The sequence below is a fragment of the Felis catus genome, chromosome B4 (assembly GCF_018350175.1).
Source record: "Felis catus isolate Fca126 chromosome B4, F.catus_Fca126_mat1.0, whole genome shotgun sequence".
Lineage (NCBI taxonomy): Eukaryota > Metazoa > Chordata > Mammalia > Carnivora > Felidae > Felis > Felis catus.
The window spans coordinates 132,080,727-132,101,639 of NC_058374.1; the positions used below are offsets into that span (position 1 = coordinate 132,080,727).

Sequence of the window (20,913 nt, forward strand, 5' to 3'; positions counted from 1 at the left end):
GCCGGCCTGGCCACGTCACCGCCCGGCCGAGGGTGCGCTGGCGGAGCGGCGGCGGCGCCGGCGGGGAGCGCGGGGCTCGGAGCGCGGGACCCAGAGTCCGGCCCGGGGACGTGGCAGCCGCCTCTCCCGCCAGAAAGTTTCCCAGGAGTTGGCCGCGCGCGGTGCGGGGGCGGGGGTGGGGGCCGCCCGCCCGGGGAACCATGAACGTGTTCCGGATCCTCGGCGACCTGAGCCATCTCCTGGCCATGATCTTGCTCCTGGGGAAGATCTGGAGGTCCAAGTGCTGCTCCGGTGAGGGTCGTCCGGGCGGAGGTGTGCGACGGGGTGGGGGGTGGGGGGTGGGGTGGGGGAGGGAGGGCCTGGGCCGCCCGGGCCCCAGCCGGTGCCGCCTGCCTGCAAGCCCTGGGTGGGGGGCTGCTGAATTTCCGTTCAGGGTGGGGACTTCGGCCTGGGGGTGCTTGAGACTGTCTTCGCACAGCTCAGCTTCCAGAGAACATGGAAAGGTGCACCCCATCAAAGAAGGAGGACCCTCGGAGATTCTGGAGGGAGGGTGATTTACCCCTGCCCCACCCCTGCCAGTGGGAAGAGGAGGGGGTGCACAGGAGGTGATACCCTCTTGCTTCCGCTAGTCTGGCTTGTTGGACAGTTTGCTCTTTCTGCTTCTCAGGAGCTGGCGGCCTGTGACTCTGTGTACCCTCACTCAGGCCCAGAGTGGGATCCGAAGGTGGGGGGGGGGTGGTCTGCACCCTGGACTGGCCTCCAGTTCTCAGGGGCTTCTCTTTCCTCCCCCCACCACTCTCCACGGCCCCTTCCAGACATCCCCTCAGGCTGGGCCCTCTTCCCTCCTCTCCCTGCGCGTGGCACACGAGGCCGTGATGTGGCAGGAAGGACACCAGGCTGGGCCCTGGCGAGCCCGGACCTGCCCCCATAGCAGAAGCCCCGGGAGGGCAGGAAAAGTCCCCCTTTTGCCCAGCAGTCTGGCTGCCCTCCCTGGGGGGTTTGGAGACGTTTCAGGGTGGGACTGCTGGTGGCCAAAAGGACCCGGTGCGTCAAAAAGGCTGCTCAGGCCTCCTGCAGCCATCTTTGCCCCGCTGGTGTCCTGGAGGGGCCCACCCTGTGCTTGGCACTGGGGTCAGGGGATACAGAGATGAATGCAGGCGGAGTGGGGGCCCGAGGAGGCAGAGAGCAGACCCCTGAAGTATTGGTGGAGGGAGCAGCTCTGTGCTGGGTCCTGGAAGATGGGCGGGCTGTCACCAGGAAGGGTGTGCTGTGTGGAGGGTGCTGGGGGTGCCAAAGCCCACAGGGATTGTCCCAGGGAGAGCTAGCAGCCCGATGTGGGGGAGGTCCACAAGGGAGATGAGTGGCAGAGGGGTGGGGGGTCCAAATGTGAAAGTGCCTTGTCGGTCAGGCTAGGGAGTCTGGACTGGGGAGCGGCGGAAGTGTGGGGAGCAGGGGAGGGGGGCTCGGAAGGGACGTGAAGCAGGTCACTCCCTTGTGTACTGGCCACGGAGGAGGGGCTGGGTGCTGGCGGGAGGCATTACAAGAGGGTGTGGTCCTGGACCTGCAGGCCATTCCGGTTTCCAGTCTCTGGAGAGATGGGCACTCTGGGCCCCTCAAGTTCCCACTTGGGGAAGTGAGGCAGGAGCCCTGCGAGGGGCTCCGGTGTGTGTGTGTGGGGGGGGGGGAGTCTAGCTCGGACCTGTCCCTGCACTTCCACGGAGGGCCCTAGGCGGGAGTGAGCAACCATGACCGGGAGGGGGCGCTGTTCCCCAACCCACGCTGCCCCGCCCGGCCCTTGGCCCCCCAGACGGAACACCGACAACTTGGGCCCCGCGCCTGGTGGAGGGGACTTTCTAGCAGTGGAGACGTGCCAGCCAGCAACAGTCGTAGCAGCCAAGTAAATGATACGGTTTCTTAGAGGTGCTAAGTGCTACGGGGAAAGAAAAAGGGCAGCTGGGCGGTGAAGCGTGTGTGTGTGTGTGTGTGTGTGTGTGTGTGTGTGCGCGCGCGCGCGCAGGGGGATTGGCACACGCCTGACTGGGATCTGAGGAGGTGAGGTGCCTGGACGCCAGCCCCGTCTGCCCCGAGACGCGGAGCCTGGTGTGACCCTCGCTTAGGTCTCACCCAGCCACCGACTCCCTGTGTCACCTCGGGCCTCAGTTTTGCCATCCGTCAAATGGAAGGAGGGCTGCTGTGTGCTCAGTGGATCCCCGGGGCGGGGCGGTGGGGGGACTCTGGCCAGGTACCGGCTCGCGTTCCCTTCCTTGTCCCGGGTCTCTGTGCTTGGCTCCCTTCGGTGGAAATGTTTCACTGCTTTCAAAGGAGCGTGGAAACCTTTGTGCTCCTGACTGTGGGGCTCTGGAGCACTGAGGTGTGGGTGAAGCCCAGGAACCCAGCAGGCTGAGGATGCAGAGGGGAGGGGGGAGGAAGGCCATGTGCCCAGAGGGTAGCTGTCCCCCGCCGGGGTTGCCTCCTCCTGGACCCTCCTAAGTGGCGCCGAGGACCTCCCTGGAGAGGCCTCTGGGAGGGCTCAGTGAGGTGGGGTGGCCACAGGCATGGTCCGGAGCTGGCCTCGGGTCGGCATTGCCGCCTGGACCCCAGGCCCCACTCCCAGCAGTGGGCTCCGTCACCACAGCCAGCCCCACTGCCTCAAGTCCAAGTCCCAGACCCCCCCAGGGGGCACTTACACCCTCACTGAATCCTGCGTAGGCCTCAAGTCAGTGCTGTCCCACCCGTGTGGGGGGGGGGCGTTCATCTTACAGATGAGGAGGGTGGGGCTCAGGCTCGCCACACTGGCAGGAAAGCCGGCACGGGGGCCCGGTGCCCCCCAGAACGTTGGGGGGCGTCAGCAGTTGTCTCCCTCCCCAAAATGTGCAGCACCAGAGAAATAGATAAGGCACAGTTCAGGCGTATAAAGGAAGCGGGCCCTTAATCAGGTAATGTCACTTCTGGGTGCCAAAGTCCCCAGTCACTCGGTTACACGTAGAGTAAAACCCAGATGTTATCATCGTGACTGGAGGGAGGGACTGAGGGGGACAGTGATGAGATATGGGGCCAGGCAGGCCGCCAGGAAAGGTTGGGCGGGACCTCAGGAGCCACGAGGAGGGTATGAGTCTCTATTTTAAAGGGCATTTGGGAGCCACTTAAGGGCTCTAAGTGGAATTTTATTTTAAAAATAGCCCGTTGGTTGGCAAGTGGAATGGGGGTGGGGGTAGCAGCAAGGAAGGACTTGGGGAGACGGGTGGGAGCCCTGAGGTAGGGTGCTGGGCCGGCGAGGGGCACGGGAGTGGGGGCGGTGGAGGTGGATGGGTCTCGCTTTCCTGGGGGCCATGGCGGCATTCTCGAAGGAGGGGAGACAGGAGCGGGGCTCGCGGGGAGATGGTGAGTCTGGTCAGGCTGGAATATAGGGGTCACAACTCGGAGGAGAGTCCGGAGCTGGGGCGTCCCTGAGACGGCACGGGGCCAGGGAGAAGCCCGGGGAGCCCTCAATGATTAGGTGGTGAGGACGGGCGCGGCCAGGGGCGGTGAGCTAGCCATGAGGACAGTCGCAGAAGCCCGGGGAAGGATGTGGTTCTGAACGCAGTCCTCAGCCGCCTCTGGGGAGGTTGGGTGAGTTGACCTTTGGATCAGACACGCGGGCACCGTCGATGGGGATGGTTTGGTGAGGTGTCCAGACTGTCCTTGCCTCCCCCACTTCCGTGACGTAGCAGAAGTGGCCGAAGGGCGACTAAGGAACGTGACCGCTAAATGCAGCATCGATCCCTGGATTGGCTCGCGGGACAGGAGGAGGGTGTCAGTGGGAAAATGGGTGAAACCTGACTGAAGCCTGGAGTTCGGTCAATAGCGCCATACGAGGGTGAATGTCTTAGTTTTGGTAAATGTTCTGCGGGAGGAAGCTGGGTGACGGGTATATGGGAACCCTCTGCACTGTCTTTATGACCAGCTGCTTTGTTTTACAAAGAGCAAAAATAGTTACTCCTTTTATCGCTGAAAAAAAAAAAAGCATTTTGAATCTTTGTTTTCTTAACTGATTTTCTTTTTAAAAATTTCTTATGTTTATTTTTGAGACAGAAACAGAGCGTGAGTGGGGGAGGGGCAGAGAGCGAGCGGGAGAGACAGAATCCAAAGCAGGTTCCGGGCTCCGAGCTGTCAGCCCAGAGCCCGACGCGGGGCCCGAACCCACGCACCATGAGATCATGACCCGAGCCGAAGTCGGACGCTTAACCGACTGAGCCACCCAGGCACCCCGCGTTTTGAATGTTTAAAATGTGGAAAATAAAATAGGATGGTCCTCTGGCCCTGCTTCTTCCTCTGCCCGCTCTGGTCTCCCTAATGAATCAACTCTCAGTGAGTTGCCGTCTAAAAGGCAGAACTTTGGGGACTCAGTGGAAGTGTGAGGGTGATGCGAAGCGAAGCCCGGACCCCCCTACCCCCACCACTACACACACCCTCTCCAGAGCTGAAATCCGGGCAGGCACACGCAGGGACACCGGGATCCCTGAGATCGAGACCTGAGCTGAGGCCAAGAGTTGGACGCTTGCAGGACGGAGCCCCCCCCCCCCCAGGGCGACCCCGGGCACTGGGCTTCTTGAGTGTCGTGGGGCCTAGGAGTCCGGTCTCATTTTCTCGTTTGGCTACAGGCATCTCTGGGAAGAGCCAGATCCTTTTTGCTCTCGTCTTCACCACCAGGTACCTGGACCTGTTCACCAACTTCATCTCCGTCTACAACACAGTGATGAAGGTGAGGGCGGTGGGGGGGTGGGGGGTGGGGGGGTGGCCGTGGTGGCGGGGTCCCCTGAGCCCTGCAGACCGAGACCGTGCGCTCGGGAACACGGGCTGTGGAGCCGGGCAGACCTGGATGGGAATCCTGACTGTGTTGACAGCCGCTGGGGGCCCTGGGCTTGGGCGAGGCCCTGGGCCCTGGGCACTTCATCTTCAGACTGAAGACAGTGCCAGTACTCGCCTCGGCGGGTTCTGTTGTGAACACGAAACGAGGTAATAAATGCAAATACACCACAGCCATCGTATATCAAATATTCGATAAAGGGTGGCTTTATTATGCCGGTTCCAAAAAATGAGCCAAAAATCAAACCTGGTACCCTGAGCCTGCAGAGAGGTTATTCATCCGACATGCATTTGACAAATACCCATATTTCTTGAGCACCTGCTGGGAGCCAGGTACTTGAAGAAGACCCGTGAGGCTCCTGTTCTCACGGAACCTACATTCTCACTGGGGAGACAGATAATAAAACGGCCAGCAGAACTTTGGTTAGGGGTGAGGTTATGCAGATATTATTAAAATAGGGTGACGTTGGCTTTCATTCGGTTTTTTAACGTTCATTTATTTTGAGAGACAGAGTGCAAGCGGGGGAGGGGGCACAGAGAGCAGGAGACACAGAACCCGAAGCAGGCGCCAGGCTCCGAGCCGTCAGCACAGAGCCCGACGCGGGGCTGGAACCCACGGACCGCGAGATCATGACCGGAGCTGAAGTCAGACGCTTCACCGACTGAGCCCCGCCCCCACCCAGGCGCCCCTCCTTTGGTTATAATAAAAGAAGTTTTAATACCCGGGTTACGTGATAGAGAAGGAACAGGAAAATGTTCAGGGGGTGTGACCAGGAGGGGCCTCTCTGAGGAGGTGACACGTAAGCCAAGGTCTGCGTGACACAAGGAACCAGCCACGAGGCGATCAGAGGAAGAGCGTTCTAAGCAGAGAGAAGAGCTGGTTCAGAAACCACCCAGGTGGGATCAAGCCTGCTGTATTCAGGGGACAGGCAGGGGCTCTGCCGCCGAGGGCTGGGGGAGGGCGCAGGTTAACTTGGACTTAACTTTGTGATGGGAAACTGTTGCTTCGAAGCATGGTCCCGTTTCACAGGGGAAACTGAGAATGTCTTGGTCCCATTCTGACGTCTTGGGCCCCGGGCCACAACCGTTGGAGGTTACGTTGGGGTGAGCTTTTTGCAAATTAGCCATCCCACGTCTTTTAAAAAAATTTTTTTTTCAACGTTTTTTATTTATTTTTGGGATAGAGAGAGACAGAGCATGAACGGGGGAGGGGCAGAGAGAGAGGGAGACACAGAATCGGAAACAGGCTCCAGGCTCCGAGCCATCAGCCCAGAGCCTGACGCGGGGCTCGAACTCACGGACCGCGGGATCGTGGCCTGGCTGAAGTCGGACGCTCAACCGACTGCGCCACCCAGGCGCCCCCATCCCACGTCTTTTTAAACTCCGCACCCAACGTGGGGCTTGCACTCGCGACCCCCAGATCGAGAGTCACGCGCTCCACCGACTGAGCGAGCGGCCAGGAACATCTCCCTCAGCCATCTTAACTCTAGGGCAACACAGGTTAGTGGAAGGAGCCCGGGTTTCAGAGTCAGGGAAGTGGAACGTTCCTGCTTGGATGCTGGTAACAGAGACTTAACAGAAGAGTGGTCCCAGTAGGGGCACCTGGGTGGCTCCGTCGGTTAAGCGTCCGACTTCGGCTCAGGTCACGATCTCGCGGTCTGTGAGTTCGAGCCCCGCGTCGGGCTCTGTGCTGACAGCTCAGAGCCTGGATCCTGTTTCAGATTCTGTGTGTCCCTCTCTCTCTGACCCTCCCCCACTCATGCTCTGTCTCTGTCTCAAGAATAAATAAAGATGTTAAAAATAAAAAAAAGTGATTTTAGTAAGATGAAGATTTATTTTTTCTTTACTCATAATGTGGAATCTGGACGTGGGCCATCCAGGGCTGGGATGGCAGCTCCTTTTGTTTAAGTTTATTTATTTTGAGAGATAGTGTGCGAGCAGCGGAGGGGCAGAGAGAGAGGGAGACACAGAATCCAAAGATGGTTCCAGGCCCTGAGCTGTCAGCACAGAGCCCGACGTGGGGCTCAAACCCACGAACTGTGAGATCATGACCTGAGCCGAAGCCAGATGCTCAACCAACCGGGCCACCCAGGCACCCCTTGAAATTTTTAATTTTTAAAGAGGCCCTGCAAGTTATGTAGCCAGTCCTAATGTGGCATTTAGCCTCAAGGTTGCCTCAGGGTCACAAAATGGATGCCAGGGCTCCTACCATCACATCACATTCTGGGCAGGAAGGAAGAGGAAAGGAAAAAAGAGCAACAGTGTACCTGCCATCTGGGTAAGCCCTTTGTAAAGAGCTTTCCCTAACCCTAGCCAGTGACTGCGCGTCACTGACCATCCTTATCTGCAAAGGAGGTTGAGAAATGTAGTTTTCAGTTGGGCACATCATCTAATAGTTCCATTTTTTTTCCCCCAAAGTTTATTTCTGAGCGAGCGCAAGCAATCATGAGCAGGGGAGGGACAGAGAGAGAACATCCCAGGCAGGCTCCACACTCCTGGCGCAGAGCCCGATGCAGGCCTCGACCTCATGAACTGTGAGCTCATGACCCGAGCTGCGATCAAGAGTTGGATGCTTAACTGAGCCACCCAAGGCGCCCCACTAACAGTTCCCTTTTTAAGGAAGGAAGGCTACGTAATGGGGAACTCTACCGATCTCGCAGGGCTATTGTGAAGACTGTATGAGATGATTTAGGTAAAGCGCCTAGCACCCAGAAGGTACTTTCTCCTCCACATCAGGGATGTGACTTTGGGATTCCAGGCATCTTGCTGGAATGGAAGATGTTGTTGCCTGTGGGGCGTCGAACTGTGTGAACTTGTCTGAGGTCCTGAAATCACAGTCTGCTTAAATTCAACACGGAAACAGCAACCACCACCTGCTCGGTTCATTTTTCTGCCTGAGGGTCGGACTTGAACGGTCCTGGGAGGGGCTGAGGACCCAGCGCTTGGCGTGGTAGAATGAGTTAGTTGCAGAAGCCTCAGAGAGGCCAGTTTCCGCATTGGTGAAGTGAGGAAGTGATCACCACTTCATTGATTCATTCATTCATTCCGGGATGTTTTGTGCCAGGCCCTGAGTTAGGGGCTGGGTGTTCAGAGGTGGACAGGACAGTCAGGACCCGCTTACAGAAAATGGGGGAAAGAGACCAGGTACACAGACATTTCCAGAGCATGTGATTATGGGGGACATCGTATATGTTCCCGTGGAGCTATGGGGACACCAAGTGTATTTTGCCTCCTTCTGGTGAGAAACTGAGTTTTGAAGTTCACGTAGGAGTTCTCTAGGCCAGTGAGTTCCTGGACCAGCAGCATCAGCATCACATAGGAACCTGCTAGAAATACAACAGGCCTACTCAGACCTATTAAATCAGTAACTCTGGGGGCAGGGGGGGGAAAGGTGGCTACTTATGTGATTCTGATGCACAAAGTTGAGAACCTCTGGCCTAGAAAGTTAGAGGCCAAACCATAACGTCACATGCTGGAGGACGGCTACTGCAGAGCTTTTCTGGGGCGCTTGGGTGGCTCGGTCAGTTAAGTGTCCGACTCTTGACTTCGGCTCAGGTCATGATCTCACGGTTCGTGAGTTTGAGCCCTGCATTGGGTTCTGCACTGACAGTGTAGCACCTGCTTGGGACTCTGTCTCCCTCTCTTCTCTGCCCATCCTCCACTTGCTCTCTCTTTCAAAATAAATTAAAAAAAAGAGCAGTGCCCGTGTGGCTCAATCGGTAAGTGTCGAAGTGACTGTCTTCGGCTCAGGTCATGATCTCGCGGTCTGTGAGTTCGAGCCTCACGTCGGGCTCTGTGCTGACAGCTCAGAGCCTGCAGCCTGCTTCAGATTCTGTGTCTCCGTCTCTCTCTGCCCGTCTCCTGCTTGTGCTCTCTCTCTCTGAAAAGTAAATATTAAAAAAAAAATTTTTTTTAAAGAGAGTGCTTTTCCGCAGGAGCAATGACCAAATGATTCAAAGGACGTTAGTTCTAGTGGAAGAATGCTCACAGGTCACTGATGCAGATCTAGGAATTTGACATTTAAGAGCCCTGGAATGCCACTGCTAAATCCCCCGACAGAGACCAACCCTCCCCCCCCATCTCCTGCCTGAGGCTCTCCAGTAAGGAGATGCCCAGGCACCTTTGGGTCCTCACACGGTTAGTGCCAGTGGTCCTAATTAGAAGCAAGGAGTTACTTAACAAAAGAGTCATTAGTTTCGGAATCAAGGGCCATGACTCCGGACAAATTGTACGCATTTCACTTCTTCCCCCTTGGGGCAAGAGCACTGGCCCTTTAGTTAGGCTGGTCCCAACTCAAGGTAGCTTGGCAGCCCAGCCAATAGAGTGGGAAATGACTTCATTCTGGATTCCCCTGTGGCTCTTTCCCTCGTTAGGTGGTTTTTCTCCTCTGTGCCTACGTCACAGTGTACATGATCTATGGGAAATTTCGGAAAACATTTGACAGTGAGAATGACACGTTCCGCCTGGAATTTCTTCTGGTCCCTGTCATTGGTCTCTCCTTCCTTGAGAACTACAGTTTCACTCCCTTGGAGGTAAGTGAAGGGACGCGGAATACCAATTGCTAAGGGTAAACACGTTGCCGAACATCCTTCCCTCTGATCTTTTGTAAGGTCTGGGCTTGTGTTTTGGTGCAACCGTGACCATCGCTCGTATATTGTTGTTAGTTGAGAAATCGGTAATAAGCTCTTCACACGACTCCATTTGGAAATGGGCGCATCCAAATAGTCCTGTGGATAAACGGAGCAGGCATCACAGCACCACTTATGGTTATTGAGAACTTCTGTCCCAAAGGTGGACACCTGAGCACAGTCCAGGCCGAGAACGTAACTCAGGAAGTCTGGGCTGTGGACCAACAAACACGAACTTGCGATGCTCATGCATTGTGAGAAACTATGGCCTCCATTAAGGCGAGTTTATACACTAAAGTTCTGCTCCGATTAAAAAATTATGTTCGAAAACGTCCATGTGATGTGAAAGAAAAGCAGTTTACTTGGAACTTTTCAAATATTTCCTATTTACAGGGCAAAGGGGGTGGAATGGATTACATTTCGGGAACTTTTTTGTTTCGTTATATCCTGTCCCGTGAACATTTTAGTAATTACCTTCTTGTGAAGAGATGGCCCCCTTCTTGGTCTTGATCAGCCTCCTCCGGCCTCTTCCCTCTTTGGCTCAGATCCTCTGGACTTTCTCGATCTACCTGGAATCCGTGGCCATCCTGCCCCAGCTTTTCATGATCAGTAAAACCGGAGAGGCCGAGACCATCACTACTCACTACCTGTTCTTTCTCGGGCTGTACCGGGCACTCTACCTGGCTAACTGGATCAGGCGGTACCAGACTGAGAACTTCTACGACCAAATTGCAGTGGTGTCTGGAGTAGTACAAACCATCTTCTACTGTGACTTCTTCTACTTGTATGTGACCAAAGGTAGGTGCGCGGCCACAGCAGTGTTGCCGGCACTGGCAGGTGTCACCCGTTCACTAGTTGAGGGAATTTGGGAAGTGGACATAGCTCCAAGTCTCTGCCCCTCGTGGTGCTTTTGTTTCAGTGGGAAGAGACGAACAAGTGTTGTTAAGAAACAAGCACCATGAAGAACTACAGACCAGGACACGGACACACATGATGTACATAGAGAGGTCGACTGTGAGAGGACATCGGACAGAATGCTTGTTAGAAAGATATACAAGGAACATTCCAGAATAGCTTGTGCAGGAGCCCTAAGGCAGGAACCAGCTTGGTGTGCTAAAGGACAGAAAGGCTAGCGTGTTCAGAATCTATGAACCTGGAGAGATCAGAGGGTAATAATGGGTTTGCGTCGCACAGGGCAGCCACCGGAGGGCTCATTTACAGAGCCAGCAGCTGCTGGGCAGAGTGAAGGGCGGCCGAAGCAGGGAGACTTGTTATGGGGCAGGTGTGGTTGTTGGAAGAGGTCACCAGTGGGTGGGCAATCTTGAGCGGAGAGGAACTGGATAGATGTGAAACCGAAGTGGAGGCCAACTGCATTTGTGGCCTAAGGGAGAGTGGGATCAGGAACATAGGTGGGGCGTTAGGGGTGAGGGAGTCTGTAGGTAATCTGTGATGAAGCTTCCCCCTTGGCTGTAACATGTAGCTACTGCGGACTGGGCATTAGAGATCCTAAGGTTATGTAGTTAAAAGGGAGTTATCAGTGTGGTGAATTCTCATTTCGTCTCTATTTTCTCCTAGTCCTTAAAGGAAAGAAGTTAAGTCTTCCAATGCCAATTTGAGGGCCCCACAGATGGTTCTACGCCTTCACGAGGACACAGAATACTCTTTGAAATAGTCTCCTGGACGACTTCTACAGGACTCAGGCCTAATGTCAGTCAGAAAAATGCTTAGTGGGGATATCTCAGCAGAGCACTGATCTACGTAGAAGACGTTCTCACCAATCTCTCCCTTAAATTATAGCTGCAGTGAGAACCCCAGGCCAATTATACGAGCATGGTGCCTGTCAGCTGGACATCAAGAAATCTTAGGTGCTTAACCCATATACGGGTGAAATAACCTTGCTCTCTATGGCCCTAGTGTGAGCCTCCCACTAAGGAACAGTCAGTCCCACCTGGAAAGATGTCTGTGTAGAAGACAAATGCCCCCAAAGACCAGACTTCAAGAAACGCAGGCTGCTGTGGCGATTTGCACTTCCCAGACAGGAGACCAAGTTTAGGCAGGGATACAAAGCTGATGGTCTCACAGGGATGAAGTGTCGTTACTTCACTTCTAACCCGCCTCCAAAAGCCAGACAAAAGCCAAATAGATCAGCTTCGGCCAGACTTCAGTAGTTGTGTGCCTCAGCTCGAAAATGGCCTTGCGTCTTGCCACGGCTACGGCAGCTCCACACGGAGTACTTAAACCCAAGCAATAACCTAGGTGGGTACTGCTACCATGAGGACCGTTCTATCAGTGAGGAAACCAATGCTGAAGCCTTAACCTACTAGGTATCCTGCCTCGTTGCTTTGGGATTCAAATCTTCCCAGTAAGACCCATCAACCCCACCTCCCGTCCACGTTTTTAGGTGCTAAGGTTACCACTCAACCCAACACGCCCCAAACTTGGTCTTGAAGCGAATAAAAACCCTAAGGCAACTACCGCTGTCCTGTGGTCAGAGAAGTTTTAAGCAATAAAAAGCTCACACCTTATTGTCAACAGTGTTTTATTTATACCTACAAAAGAAAACAAGATGGTATCAAAAGGACAATTGACAAACTAAGAATAGTAACATAGCTCTTAGAATCCTGTGCCTGAACATCACACATCTACAAATCTTTCAAGTCTTAATGCGACAGGAATGTGTTCAGAGACCAGCAAGAACATGAATAGAGCACTGATCCCGAGCAAAAGCCACCAACCTTTTAGATGAGAGAAGTCCACACAACGAATGGTTAGGGAGGAACTGGGGAGAAGCAGCCCCAGAGCTTAATATTGAAATCCTTTCCCTAAATGAGTTTCGACCGTGACTGCAGTAACTAGCCTCACACGAGGACTCTTCTGCTCATGTTCTGAAGCAAAGGCAGAGCCTGAATTATGAGGGACAGACGCAGAGGCAGAAGAGTTACTCTAAAGCCGTTTAGGAAAAACTCTGCTCGATCTCAGCTGCGCTCAGGCCACGATAGCTTTTGAGATTCGGGATATGCTGTTCTTTTGACTTTATGACCACAATATCCCTGGTGGAAAAGGGGAAGCGAGTGGCAGACCAAATGCCGTCTGCGGGCCCAGAGGCCTTCGCCACCAAGGGAGGCTTTACGACCTGCGAGAGAGTAAATGGCACCCCTTACAGTGGCACCTCCGTTTAAAAATAGTCACAAGTCTGATGTAGAAAGAAATGTCTACAACGGACTGGTCAGTGCTCAAAATTTTTCTGTGGCGGGGGGCACTTTGGTTTGAAAGCACAGAGCAGTTCTGCCCAAGTTTTCCTGTGCCTACCATCCTCCCTCGGCCTCAACTTCTGTAAGGGGGGAAAAATGAGAAGTAAAGGAAGAAGAAAGTGTGGGGGGCCTGGGGGGAGACGACACGTCAAAGTTCTCACATGCACAGATTTCAGCTTATGCTGACAACCTACCTGTATGTTGCACATTCAACCATACTTTTCAGAACCCCTCAGAAACCATCCCTTCTCTCTCCCTGAAGAATTTTAAAAAGAAAAGAAAAAAACAAAAGAACCTCAAGTATTTAGATATTACAAACCAGCAAGCACCCTCAGGCCTTAGCCAAAGGACGCAGTGGAGCCTTCCCCCTTTAACTACATTGTTAATGAACGGTACCAATAGCATAAAAAAATTAATAGTCCAACACTGGATATGGAAGAGGTTTCTGGGGCTGTCTGGTTTCCCTGTCCTGTTACGGTGACCACAAGGGCAGAGAATTCTTTCTAGGCCCGTGTGCTACAGGAAGTCTCAGTTAAACAGTATCATTCTAAAGGGGACAAACTCACCTACCTTCGGAAGGAGGAAAAGTGAAAGGACTTAGGCTTTAGTCCTCTGTAACTTCTCTTAAGCACTACCTACCTGTAAAAAGCTGAGTGCAAAAGGATGCTGAAGAAAATGTGCATCCCAGAGCTGTTACAACAAAGCACTGCAGAGAAGAGTATGAAGAGAATTAAGAGTTCTTTCTTAACAGACCCCGAAGGTTCTTTATTCAAGAGAATTTGGCCGAAAGGGCAGAGTAGCTGGCAAGAGTTGCTTTTATTCTAGCTTTATAGATACGGAGTTTAAAAAGAAACTTTGCCACTGAGTATACTGTTTATAATTAAAAGTGGTTTTTACACTGCAGGTGAACGCATATGTAACTGGTTAAATTATTTAACTGGTTAATAAATTTTCAGTGAGCATTTACGTTCATTCTGCCCCGAGCAACTATCTAGTTGGAAAATGAATTTCACAGATGGTCCCTGGTTATGTGGGGAAGAAAACTAGGCAGCTTCCACCCAGACGCCGAGATGCTACGTTTAACCATTTCAATAAACACTTGGGGTTTTTAAAAGACACACTTAAGAAACTCAGACTCAGCAATTCAATGTCTAACCTGACTAAAATGGTTATTTTTCAGTAATTGGGAAGGGGCAAGGCAGAATATAAGGGAGACAAAACCAATTAGGAATTTTTTTAACTGTCAAATGCACTTAACGAGCAATCAGCCAAAATGACAATGGCCAGTGCATTGTCTTAAATACTCATCAGGCCCAAGGAACATTAAAAAGTATCACAGAATGTGCAGGGAATTCCCTCCTGGTTTTCTAACCCAGTAATGAGAGCAATCTAAAGCACAGATGCCACCTTCTTCTGCAGAATTCAACCCTCTACCCTCCCCCCCTACCCCCAACTCAGGACAACAAAAATGGGCTCCCACAAAAGGGCCTAATACCTTACTTTTTCTTTTAAGATGAAAAATAGCTCAAGTATCCTCAACATGCAAGAAGTTGGGGAAAAAAAAAAAAAAAAAGAATCTCTTCCAGTCGGCTATATATATGTTTTTACAAAATCTGTTATTTCAGACTGGATCATTTTGGCGGACAGAAGAAACCTGGCAGTGAATTCTAACTAATCTGCATGAAAGACAAATCACAATGGTTGGGGGGAAAATAAAAACAAGAAAGAAAAGGGGAAGAGAAATAAAAGGGAAAGACAGCGTTCCTTTAAATGTAGTTAAGTCTGCGCAAGTCACTACCACTCGAGTGGTTTCATTTACGTGAAGGGGGAGGGGGAGGAGGGGGAGGGGGGTATTGATAGGCCGTCTGCCCCATGTAACCTATCATATTGGTAGCTCCCGGAGGCTGTGCGAACTGTTGTGACATCAGTGGCTGTGGCTGCTGCCCAGACCGGCCTATCCCACTAAACTGCTGGCTAGAGCTCTGTGAACTTCTCCCAGTTGAGGTGGTGCTACCAGCCCCGTAAGTGCCAGCGCCATATTCCTGGGCTGTATAGCCACTGGTGCCATAAGCAGCTGCCCCATAGGTGCCTTGACCATAGGTGTATTGGCCTGCTTGCGCTCCAAAGGCAGAATTTGGACTTCCATAGCCACTGCCGTTAGCATAACCGGCTCTATCGGTTTCACTACGATCCCGATAGCTCGCAGAGTCTCTCCGGCCACCATCCTTGACTCCTCGAAGCCTCCGGTCACACTCATCCTGATACATCAGATTGGGATTGTTGGCAGAAGAAGTGGTCCGGTATCGAGAACGACCTCCTGATGGGAGGACACGAGGAGTTTTTAATGCCAGAAATACAGTCCACACACGACCACGTGTAAAAACTTCTACCAGGTACAAAAGCAGTCAACGTTCTTTCTTGATCTGATTTTTACCCAGGCCAGCCTCCAAATCCGTTACTTTAAAATATACCCATCATTTGATTCTTTAATAGGACATATTCAAAAGAATGGTAAACACGAAAAGACATTCAACTTCTCACCATTGTAAATCCTTTTCTTTGAGGATTATTAAGAGACACAATCTTACAAATGTAGCAACAATGGTAAAGAAGTTGAGGTGACTTACCATAGATTAAAAATAAAAAGACAGTGGGGCGCCTGGGTGGCTCAGTCAGTTAAGCGTCTGACTTGGGCTCAGGTCATGATCTCACAGCTCGTGAGTTTAAGTCCTGCACTGGGCTCTGTGCTGACAGCTCAGCTCCTGGAGCGTGCTTCAGATTCTGTTTCTCCCTCTCTCTGCCCCACCCCTGCTCACACTCTGTCTCTCCTTCAAAAATAAACAAACATTAAAAACAAAAAGATAATAAGCAGCCAAGTTGGTATGACCCTACGAGGACCGTCTACTAGCGCACACCAGCTCGTACGTTGCTCCGTGGGCCTAGCTGCGTCAAAGTTATCTCACAAACTTGAAGTTCCTAGGCTCAATTCCAAACCCACTTACAAATAAACCAAAAAACCTTGTATTTTAAAAACCGTTCAGGTAATTCAGACACAGAGCTTTAGCATGCAGTTAAGTTTGGGACAAAAGAATACCAAAAGAATACCATAGCTTCAGAAGCTATGACCCTAGCCTATTTTGCAACTATCCAATTTTTTTTTAAGTAGGCTTCATGCCTAGTGAGGAGCCCAAGGCGGAGCTCGACCTCATGCCCCTGAGATCAAGACCCGAGCTGAGATCAAGAGTTGGGATGCTTAACCAACTGAGTCACGCAGGTGTCCCAGAACTATCCAATTTTTATATTCGTTAACTATACCTGTTTCTACTGCCACAAAATGATATAAAATTACTGATCTCTTCACATGAGAAACTGAAAGCCTAATACACTAAAGTTTTTGAAGGTATTAAAAATAACCGTAATTCACCTTAATTCTGAACATGCACCATATACTTCACAACACAAAAGTCAGTTTTATACTACTGTCTATGGAAATACCATGCTGCTAGGAGGCCAAACATGACAGCTTCCACCCCCCCCCCCCCCCCGCCCCAATCACATGGTCTTACTTAGAAACAATTATGAAAACCTATTAATCACTATCCTCTGTTATTCAGTAACGCTTAAAAGTCTTCACAGGACTTAAACAAACCAAAAAAAGGCCCAATGAGCCCAAAAAGATACCTTGGCAGTACCTGGAGAACTCCAGGACTTACCCTTACCCCCTCCTCCGCCGCCTCCTCTGTGGTCCACCAGCTGCATCAGTTTTGGATTGATAGCCTGATTAGCCTCTTCCAGCACTTTGATCAGCTCTCTGGCCTGCTTTAGGTTCCCTGGGGTGAAGAAGGTGTAGGCAGTGCCCTTGTTGGTGCTACGGGCTGTTCGGCCAATACGGTGCACATAATCCTCAGAGCTGTTTGGATAGTCATAGTTGATCACAAACTTGACATCTTCCACATCTTCGAGGCCAATGACGAATCGGTGTGTAGGTTGATGTGGCAGGGAAAGAGAAGGTAAAGGACATGCCAACAACAGGTGGGAAGCACGAATGCAGATGACAGCAAGAGGAAAGAAGATCAAGTTAGTAACCATTCTGAACAGGAACAAAAAAAGACTCATCCCAACAGAGTAAAAGAGGATTACTGATTCTTGGGACATGCACAGGAAGCGGCATCTTTATCAGCTATGAAATCCTAATGGAATCCCATTCAACCCCCCGAACTCTTGCCTCTTTATTTTGACCAACGTACTGGCAGGAGTTGTATCGAATTCCAGCTCCTTTTCAAAACCGGAAATGTAAAAAAAAAAGCGGTACCACCGGTAAGCTACAAGATCAAATTACTTCTACTCTGTTGGGAGAAGCCTGGCAAAATCTACCAGTAATATAACAAACTTACCTTTAAACCAGTCACAGAGCAAAATGAAAAAAGAAACTTCATATATACTTTACTACATTTTCAAGGAGACTCAATCAGAATAGATTAAAAGGATTTTTGCTCTCGTTACTTAAAAAACTGATCAGAGCCAAAGTACAGTAGGCACCTATTTTCCTTTGCAAAATATCCGAATTATCTTTCCCCATTCAATTACCACAAGAGCACATTACACTAAAATTTCACTGTACTACCAAGCCCAGCTCTGCCAAATGAGGTTTTTTTGCTCAACTCAAGGTTATTTCAACTCAGTACTTGCTTCAATTGTCAAAGATTGTCTACATAACCTGGGAAATTAAAATAGCCAAAGAGGGTGGGAAAAACCATGAAACCTTGAGACACAAGTTTAATGTTCTATCCACTGCTGGGAATTGGGTTGAATAACCTCCTAATGCTTCAAGTATGTAAATGTTAGTGTAATGCTTTCAGCTAAATGTAGATTTTTACCTACTTAAACAAACAAGTCTAATATAACAAAGAATCCTAATGTTTTGTGGAAAAAAATCTGCATTTTACAAAGAATATTCAGAAAATATCCTAGATAAAACACAGATTTTTGTGATATAAATAATTAAAAAACATTCTCTGTTTGTTACCAGACCGATGCACACTCCCTCCTCCTTTGGGAAACCGCTGCAGCCGATCCCGTCTCTTTGCCTTTTATTTTTGGCGGCCTCCTTTCGAAAACTCCGCCTTCTGACACGGGACCACTGGAGCGCGGGGAGCATGCATCAAGGGTCCGTGGCAGTGAGAAGTCCCCACACACGCTCGCTCTGTGAACTGGCTTAGATGCTTCTCTGTAGCCCCATTTGGTTGCCAAGCGCCGGAGAACCTGGGTTCGGGTAAAAATTTCAGGTCCTCCAACGCCTCCCCCAAGGATAATTGGGGTGATTGTAGAAAAAAATAATTAATTAAAAAATGTAAGTTACATCCAAAGGGTCAGACTGCATCTATTGCCCAGACTGGATCAATTTCAGGGGAAAGGGGAGATGATTAAAAAAAAAAAAAAAAAAAAAATTCAGCTGTTGTTAAAGGGCCTGTGAAGAAAGGGGCATTATGTCTGTTTCTTATTACGATAAAGGCTCCTCAGTCTTTACTGACCCCTAAAGTCCTGAAATCACACCAGAAAGACGAGAAGGCAGTTATCACAGGGGGCAGCGTGAGTCTCCGGCTAGGGTCGTTGATGCAACAAAGGAAAAATAAAAATTGCCAGGGCTAGGATGGATGTGGGCTGAAGGGCTGGGAAATTACGCTCCAGGACCACATCTTCAGACCTATGGTAATGCTCCTCAGAGTCAATCCCACGGTGTAGGACCGTGGGCAGCAGAGCAAGTTGAATTACTGCACTGGAGGCACAGACGTGTGCTTTCCTAGCAGAAAGCACTGGGGACTGGAGTCAACCGTTCAGAAACTTTTAGTCGGGAGTATTTCTGGAGGGGTTCGATAGGGGACGGACATGTTGCAAGTTCTTCACCCTAGAAAGGGGTCCTGTGTGTGTGCACACAGAGCTGGCTGAGGGCACCAAAGAGCAAGCGCAGAATTTGGTTTTCTCCAGTCAGGCCTGCCCTGATCTGGTCTGCGCACTGCCACAATATGATCTTGCTGCCTTTAGAGGAGATGCTGTAGCAGGGTAAGACACTGAAAAGTTAATGTTTTGGCCAGCTGCCCGGGATAACAACTTTTTGTCTGACAAACCCCTCCCAATCACTAATTGGGAGGGACTGAGACTAGCCAACAGGCTCATCTAGAGCTGCTTCGGGCCAATGTAGATTTGCCTCGGCCATGTACTGAGTGATCTGCAGCTGATATCAAAGCTTCTGTTAAAAAACAAAACAAAATCAATTCAATACTTTTAGTTTAACAGTGTGTAGTTTAAACGAAAAAAAAAGAAAAAGAAAAATTAAAAATATCCCAGTGCAAAGGGAATAGTGGTTTCCTGAGGACGACTATCATAAAACTATGGGAATTGAAGAACTTACCTGAAGGGAACATTTAAGAGGCCATCGCTGGACAGGAAGTGAAAAAAGGCCTGGTGACTCAGCTGAAAATTGCACCCCTGTCTATGAGGTAGAAGCCTTCACTTTCCAGGATCTTGTAGGACCTTGGTCAGCATTCTGCCATTTTGGTGGGTTTTCCCCCTCCTTTTGATTTTTACAAGGCAGCAAACAAAGGGGCCCAAAACAAGCACTGATGCTGAGTAACAAGAAACAGACTCAGGTACCTTCCCTCTCCCCTCACTTGGATGAGTGGGGGTGGGATGAAGAGTCTAAGTTATTCTAATGGTAGCCAATTGATTTGGTTTAGAAATGCAAGGGGAAAGGGAGGAAGTATTTTTAATTGTCTAGGCAAGATGCACAAAGAAGCTACCAGCACATAGCAAGCCTGTTTAAAAACCACCATCACTGAAAGCTTTTGTGTAAACTGCTTTCAGGCCTCAGCCTCTTCTCCCAACAGGCCCAAGTTCTAACCGCACAGATCCAGACATGACCTCTGAGGGCAGAGACAATTTTCAGTCATGGCTGCAGGCCACCACCTCTGAAGGAGGGAATGATGAATGCAATGTATAAAAAGCCTTCATTCTCTTGTATTCCGGTTGAACACTTTCTCTTTACGCTACACATTACAAGGGAATATGGTACTTCTCACCTTACTGGGCAAGAAATTAAGCACCTGTCAGTAATTTAAAAATATCTTTGTGACAGACATAATGTCATCTTTTTTAATATAAAAATTTCGAGATGTACCTGTGTACCTCAGAAAATAATGGGATCAAGTACCACAAAATAGTTCTATAAATTTAAATCATAATGGGTGGAAACCTCCAAAAGAACATGAGCTTCAAGTTAAGTTCTTAAATTGGAAGACAGCACATTGATGATAGGAGCATAGGTGGGAGGAGGGGACAACTGAGCGTACACAATTATCTTACTTCAGTAAATAAAATTGGGCAATGCAGATCTAATTACTGAATGATAACATATTTATGGACTCATTAAATACCAAGATTATGTTAGCATTCATGGAATCGGAACTCCACATACATATATATGTATATATACACATGTGTATATATATATGTATATGCCTATATGGGCGGGGGGGGGGAGAGGGAGGGAGAGAGGGAGAGGGGCAGGGGAGGAGGAGGGAGGGAGAGAGGGAGAGGGAAATGGGGGGGGAGGGAGGGAGGGGGAGGGGGAGAGGGAGAGGGAGGGAGGGAGGGAGGGAGGGAGGGAGGGGAGGGGAGGGGAGGGGAGGGGAGGGGAGGGGAGGGGAGGGGAGGGGAGGGGAGGGGAGGGGAGGGGAGTATCTGCCAAAACTAGCTTCTAATAAGTTAGGTTCAATCAGACTCATCCTATCCAGCCAGAAAACAGAATAAAACCAGGAAAAAGCTGAGCTGTTCCACTGAATGTCTCCTGTCCCCTCTAACCATTTGAATAGTCATGCCTAGGCCTTGCTGCAGACCAAAGCCTGTTTGTCAGGAGCAGGAAGAGACTTTGAAAATAAAAGAAAACAAAAAACAAAAAACACCAAGGTTAAAAAAAAGTTGTGGGGGGGAAGGGAAATTATCACACTTTGTGTTCTTCTCTTTTAGATATTTATCTAAACACATGTATACACGACTCTAATTTGAAATGACAAAGAAATCTTTAAACCAAAAGATACATATACCATTGACAGAGACGCCTATCTATACAAACCTAGCCCACGGGAGGCTACATCTGTGGCAATGAGGATGGGAGCCTTTCCTGAACGGAACTC

The 20,913-nt window shown here is 50.4% G+C and overlaps 2 protein-coding genes across 5 annotated transcripts in view; one reads left to right on the plus strand and one right to left on the minus strand.

Annotated features, from left to right (window-relative positions):
• On the plus strand, positions 1-11,998 carry KDELR3 (KDEL endoplasmic reticulum protein retention receptor 3). 2 transcript variants are annotated; one of them, XM_019835585.3, is made up of 5 exons: positions 1-312; positions 4,641-4,741; positions 9,219-9,377; positions 10,019-10,271; positions 11,049-11,998. In XM_019835585.3, the coding sequence occupies exons 1-5, from the start codon at positions 201-203 to the stop codon at positions 11,087-11,089; spliced, it is 666 nt and encodes a 221-aa protein (XP_019691144.1). In that variant the 5' UTR covers positions 1-200; the 3' UTR covers positions 11,090-11,998. The 2 variants fall into 2 exon arrangements, with proteins under 2 accessions (XP_019691144.1, XP_003989310.1); XM_003989261.6 differs by having other exon boundaries at positions 5-291.
• The window catches only part of DDX17 (DEAD-box helicase 17), a 21,107-nt gene continuing 12,189 nt past the window's right edge, over positions 11,996-20,913 (minus strand). For 2 of the 3 annotated variants that reach the window (XM_019835568.3, XM_045062362.1), the window contains exons 11-13: positions 20,853-20,912; positions 16,438-16,680; positions 11,996-15,041 (exon numbers count right to left, since the gene is read on the minus strand). In XM_019835568.3, coding sequence (XP_019691127.3) covers positions 14,536-15,041; positions 16,438-16,680; positions 20,853-20,912 — 809 coding nt within the window. In that variant the 3' untranslated portion in view covers positions 11,996-14,535. The remainder of the gene's footprint in view (positions 15,042-16,437; positions 16,681-20,852; position 20,913) is intronic. The other variant, XM_045062361.1, reaches the window with a different exon arrangement.

What these genes read in the sequence shown, in the direction of transcription:
- KDELR3 (XM_019835585.3), top strand. Translation starts at nt 201, where the DNA reads ATGAACGTGTTCCGGATCCTCGGCGACCTGAGCCATCTCCTGGCCATG. An exon ending in TGAGGGTCGTCCGGGCGGAG is followed by an intron (nt 313 to 4,640) that starts GTGTGCGACGGG and finishes GTTTGGCTACAG; the next exon opens with GCATCTCTGGGAAGAGCCAG. An exon ending in CTACTTGTATGTGACCAAAG is followed by an intron (nt 10,272 to 11,048) that starts GTAGGTGCGCGG and finishes ATTTTCTCCTAG; the next exon opens with TCCTTAAAGGAAAGAAGTTA.